General features: G+C 46.7%; 1 protein-coding gene across 1 annotated transcript in view; it reads left to right on the top strand.

Annotated features, from left to right (window-relative positions):
• CUNH6orf136 (chromosome unknown C6orf136 homolog) overlaps positions 1–5,765 on the top strand; it is a 9,964-nt gene extending 4,199 nt beyond the window's left edge. Inside the window, exons 4-6 of the mRNA XM_018560641.1 lie at positions 2,232–2,432; positions 4,297–4,366; positions 5,458–5,765. Coding sequence (XP_018416143.1) covers positions 2,232–2,432; positions 4,297–4,366; positions 5,458–5,589 — 403 coding nt within the window. The 3' untranslated portion in view covers positions 5,590–5,765. The remainder of the gene's footprint in view (positions 1–2,231; positions 2,433–4,296; positions 4,367–5,457) is intronic.

Here is a 5,765-nt window from a genome sequence, read left to right on the forward strand (position 1 = left end):
GTCCCCCCCCCCCCCCCTCTTTTTTCCTTTTTGTCACCTCTTTTCCCTCCTGCTGTTACTGTTCCTAACACCTTTCTTCTCCTCTGTCTCTTCTCGCTCACTGCGTCTTGCTCTCACTTTTTTCTTCAAGTAGCTGAAAGATTAGTCATTTGAGATCAGACGACCTTCCAGATACTGAGGCGCTACAAGTCCCGACATCCGGAGTGCCGCAGGTTTCAAGGCCTCTACTAGATTGTATAAAACAAATGTCTGGTTCACATGGGTAAAAAAAAAGGAAAAAAAAACTTTAAGTTCCCCCCCAAATTTAAACTTACACATAAAAAGGAATAAAAAAACAAAAATTTTTTTTTAAAGTCCCCACCCATACATACACGCATGCAAACATGCATCTCTTCAAGTGGTTAATATCTGACACATGCACTGGGCTTGGGCTTGGAGCATAATGACTGTCAGTCATTCTATTCAGCGAAATCTGTGCATTGGGCGAAGCCATTATTTACTATAGTGCCTGGTGTATGCATAGGATTTCAAAAGGGCTCTGGAAGGGCTATTACACCTACGCTGAGGAGGCCGGGTGAAGGCAACTGCGACTTAAGCTTCTGGTTCTGTGTGCATTGGAGCTGTGGGGAGAGAGGAACCGGTCTTGTATTGTTTAGGGCTCATGCACACGGCTACACAGGGCCGTATAGTGTACATTCGGGGGTATTTCTTCACCCGGGAGTCACAGGGTGCAGTGTACAGCCATAGCCAGGCGTTCTATACAAATCCAGTGACAGGCAATACATCTGTACATAATCTACACACTGCAATGTAGGTGCTGCGCTGACCGCAGCCATGTGTGTGAACCCTAAAGGTGCACCTACCCTATAGAAATGTAACATAATGGAATCATCATCCCATAAGATGGGAAAGGAGTGTTGAAGGAGTAACAGTTTGTCCAACGTTTTCAGCATGTGGCCCTACTGCTAGCTCTGTGACTGTGCCCGGGATATTTATCAAAGTCTTGATGATCTTGTCATGTCCGGACATCCAGGCCCACAAGGTGTAGGACAATCCAGGCCCACAAGGTGTAGGACAATCCAGGCCCACAAGGTGTAGGACAATCCAGGCCCACAAGGTGTAGGACATTTTTACAACCTTGGGATTTGTCTGGACACTCTGCTGAACATTGTAGAGTAAATCACCATTTTCCAGCTCAGACCTTCTTGGGAAAGGAATACACCCTGTTCATGGAGATTACTCTGCTTGTAGACTGGATGACCTTCCTATGTTCCCGAGTATCTGGAATTTCCGAGATACTTGACCATCAGACGTTGTATGCAGGTCTTTAAAATGATCGACTTGGTAATGAAGCCATCGCTGATTGGCTTGTGCATTCCATTCACTCCGGTGTCACTTTTAGGCCCCATTCACACTAAGCGATTTATTGTGCAATTTTTTTTGCAGCGATATCGCTCATATTTCCGCGCGATATCGCTCTATGTAGCTTCTCCAATCCATTTCAATGGAGCTGTTCACATCCTGCCGCTCAATATCGCTTGTAGCTCGTCGCTGTAGCTTGTCGCCCCTACATGACCCTTTTTTTCTGCGGATTTTGCTCCTGATTGCATACAGCCCAATAGGAAAAAGTCGCGTGACAAGTTGCGCAATATCGCACATGGAAAATCGCACGATTTTCATGTCGCTCCAGTGTGAATGGGGCTTTATAATGTACCTGTATTTGCTTGTAGTCTGAACTCCGTGTCAGCAGGACCTTGTAGCCCAGCACCTTCATCTGTCTCCAAGCAGTCCCTGGGAGTTCCATCACCAGGGTGCTCAGTTTTGAAGATGCCAAGTTCAGCCCAGAAGTCATTGCCTTGGTCCACCTCCTGCAGCTTGTTGTTTGTTACTAAGGCTTCAAGTCACGTTCTCTGCTCCCAGTAGTAAGGCACAGAATGGAGAAGGCCATGGTGCTAAGTTCCCAGTTGGGCGCAGCATCTGGACAATGGCTTATCTTGGGGTTTGGGTCTTCCAGGGCACTCGTGAAGATGACTTGAAGCACGGAGCTGCATGTTGTCAGACTTAGACTGTAAGTCAATACAGGTTGCTGTTAAAGGTTGCTTGGTAAAGAAAGTTTCCTGACACCAAGGTGTTAAAGACGCATTGTAAAGGATAGAGAAGTCTTGTGAAGCATTCTGTATAAGGGTTGCATTGGCTTTGTATGTTGCTTGACTAATGTTCCTTTATCACAGCGGTCTGATTAAGTACCAGCTCTTCCTGACCTTCACCCGGCTGCTGCTGCTGAGTTATTATAGCAACTCTCATGTCTCAGTCTTGAAGCTGACCTCTCACCCGGAGACCAACAGTATCCACGCCCGCTGGTCCTTCACTGGCCTTCCGCTGCACTGCCTCCTCATCTACATTCTAAAGAGTGACAAGACAGAGCTGTACAGGTGAGCCAATGCTTCCATCTACATGTCTTTGTGTAGCCAATGGGTTGTTTCAGAGCCAGGTAACGTAGAGCAGCCAATCGTGAATCATCCTTCAATACATTAAATGTAATCAATATGGTGTGTGCATCTTTGTGTAGCTTTATTGAACACTACAGCATACATGGTCATGTAAAATATGTATTTGTTACAGGTATTTATATAGTGCTGACCATTTACACAGCGCTTTACATGGTGCACACTCGCATCAGTCCCTGTCCTCAAGGAGCTTACAATCCAAGGTCCCGATCTCGCATACATACAGGGCCAGTTTAGACAGGAGCCAATTAACCTTCCAACATGTCTTTGGAGTGTGGAAGGAAACTAGAGTACCCGGAGGGAACCCAAGCAAGCACAGGAGGAACACGCAAACTCCTTGCAGATAGTGACCTGGCCGGGATTCGAACCGGGGACCACCAATACTACAAGGCAGAAGTGCTAACTACTAATATGCTAAAACAAGGACTAACCCCACTTTTTGGAATTCTGATTGCAATAATGATAAATAAATAACTTCTGTTGCAATAAGACAACACTGGACTTTGCATTCTACTAATGGAAGCTCCACTCTGAGGATGGCTGCAGATTGTGAGTTGGGTGGGGGAGGAAGTGCGAGGTCACCTTAATTCTAACAGGGGTACGCTCTCTCTTAGCTGAGTTCAGACACTGTGTATAGGACAGGGCAGAAACTTTGTGACCCCCCCACCCCCTGACACAACCTGGAGTGTCACAGCAACTAGATGCTAAATAAGGGAGCACATTTTAATCTATCAGCAGTAAGTCCACACAATTCTAACATGTAATCCCTATTTGGATTCTTGTATAGCCCTAGTAGTGATTGGTTCCCCTTTAGGGTCCACTTCTATACTGTCTTGAGTGTTGTGGGATATTTAGGTTTGAGATTCTAAGAGGTAGGCGGAATTCCTTATCTCTTTGTGTGTCCTTGGTCAGAGACTCAGAATGCACGGGGGCCAAAGCATTAACTTGACAGCCAGGAAGCTAAAATTTGAAAACGAGAGGCCAGCAATGGCAGATCTTTTTCATGATGGGGAAAAATAGGGCAGCAAATGTTTTCCCTCTCGCCCCCTACTGCAGTATTTTGTGTGTACACACACACACACACACACACACACACACACACACACACACACACTATAAGTTGTAATATAGTGTCACGTAGCACCATATTGTCTTCCCCAGCATCACTGGTTAGGTCACTGTTTCTTATCTGCTTAGATCATTTCCCCAGTGTTAATATCGGCATCTTTTGCATCACCAGGTTGTGAGTTTCTAGTTGTCTGATCTTTGCTCTTAGCAGCACTATGGACCTATGTGCATGTCGAGGATTCTGCTTGTACAATCGTCATATTGGTGCTATATACCACAGCTGAGTTGTCATGATGTGAGAGGTACAAAGCAGGACATAAGGGGCCAGAATTCAATGAGGGGAATTTATCAAAACTGGAGCAGTTGCCCAGGGCAACCAATCAGCTTTTCTCTTTCATTTTCAAATCGTAACCAAACAAACTGAAGATAGAAGCTGATTGGTTACCTTGGGCAACTGCTTCAGATTTTGATTAATTCCCCTCAATGTGTCTTTGTCTCACTAAAGCTTCTGTCCTCCAACATCCAGCTGGATCTAGGCTGACTTGCTTGCTAGGCCTAGTGGGTGGATATCTTATGGTCAGATGTAACATAACATTAGCAGTGTCATCATGGAGGGAGAAGTGGGGTGTGTTATCTCTGGTCTTGGTTCTATTTTAATATTTAGAACAATAACCTCATTCTGCAGATCAGAGCTAACATTGTTTTCTGTCTAATATTTCAGGACGTACGATGCTTTCTCCATTTTTCAGCTTGCACCTGATGGTCTGATAGGTTTACATAAAGTAGAGCGGGTAAGTGACCATTATAAAACCTTTTGGTTCCCCTGAGATACTTATAATAGTGTTGATGGGTGTCTCTGCTCAGCTCTGGTGACAGATCTTACCCTGGAAACACCTATAGTGCATTTCCTGGTAATTCTGTGATAAAAGGAATCTTACCCAATGCGAGAACACACTCCGTACCAATGTTTTGTCTGTACGATCAATAGTGCCGGAAAGCGTAGTGTAGAGCTATTCGTAACCGGCAGATTACACGTTTTATTTGAATCCAAAGAATGAAAGGTTAAACCTGATTGGTGACACTCCTGTCACTGGTCATCTCTGCTGACCCCACAGGACCACTCCTAACTGGACACCAGAGAACCCGTCATCCCAATGTTTTATTTAAAGGAGAACTACGGGGTCAGTGTTTTTCCCCATAGTTCTCCTTGGGGTAACGGGAGGACACAAACTAGCGTCCTCCCGTTACCCTAAGCTCAGTATACCGCGAGCTACAGCTCGCGGTATACTGAGACGCCGCACCAGGAGCGGATCCCGACTTAGATGACGGGATCCGCCCAGCTGCGTGAGTGTCAGCTGGCTCTGCCTATCTAGAGGCAGAGCCAGCTGTACCCGCCCCCTCCCCCGTCCGTTCCGCCAGTCAGCGCTGGCAGATCAGAGAGGGGAATCCAGCCCCTCCCCCTGTCACGGCAGAGAGCCGTGACAGGATCGAGAGGTGAGGGAACCCGGTATGTGTTCTCTCACCTCCCGATCTACTGAGCCGACCTGTGACAGTCTCATTGTCACAGGTCGGCTTAGAACTATGAGGTGAGTGGAAATCACTCATCTCATAGTTCTCCTTTAAGTCCTAGCTCCAGGATCATTTATTGTTTCACAATGTACCTACCCAACAGCTCTCCCCCTGCAGGTTCAGCCTCTCCTGGCATGAAATTCCCAGCAGGTCTGGCTGAATACGGGGTAAGTAGTTAGGTCTTCATATAATACACTGCCTCATTTTACACAAGACACGGGCTGCCAGGACAGACTTTTGTTTTGTGCTGAGTTGTCTGATGTGTCCAGATTGAAGGTATATGCACATTGTTTACTATGCCTGTCTCTTACAGGTGATGCCATCGTCACCACTTACTGTAACCAAGAAGACCGTACTGGCTGCTGCACTGCTCGCTTTAGGACTGGGGCCAGATCGGCCTGCGTTAAATCTTCTCTCCACCCCTAAACTGCCCGACAAATTGTAACCTCTGCTGAACTGGGAGTGTACTGTGCACTGCTGCTGCCGCCCCCTTAGCAAGTCCTACCTAGTATAAAGACAGACCGTGCCCGGAGATGCCGCCTCCTAGAGCCCAACAAAACCAGATGCTGCAGAGCCCATCTAGAATAACCAAAGGCCTTAGTGCCCTGTAACCCGTCACTG

This window comes from Nanorana parkeri, unplaced genomic scaffold, assembly GCF_000935625.1.
Source record: "Nanorana parkeri isolate BGI_ZX_2015 unplaced genomic scaffold, ASM93562v1 scaffold470, whole genome shotgun sequence".
NCBI classification, from domain to species: domain Eukaryota; kingdom Metazoa; phylum Chordata; class Amphibia; order Anura; family Dicroglossidae; genus Nanorana; species Nanorana parkeri.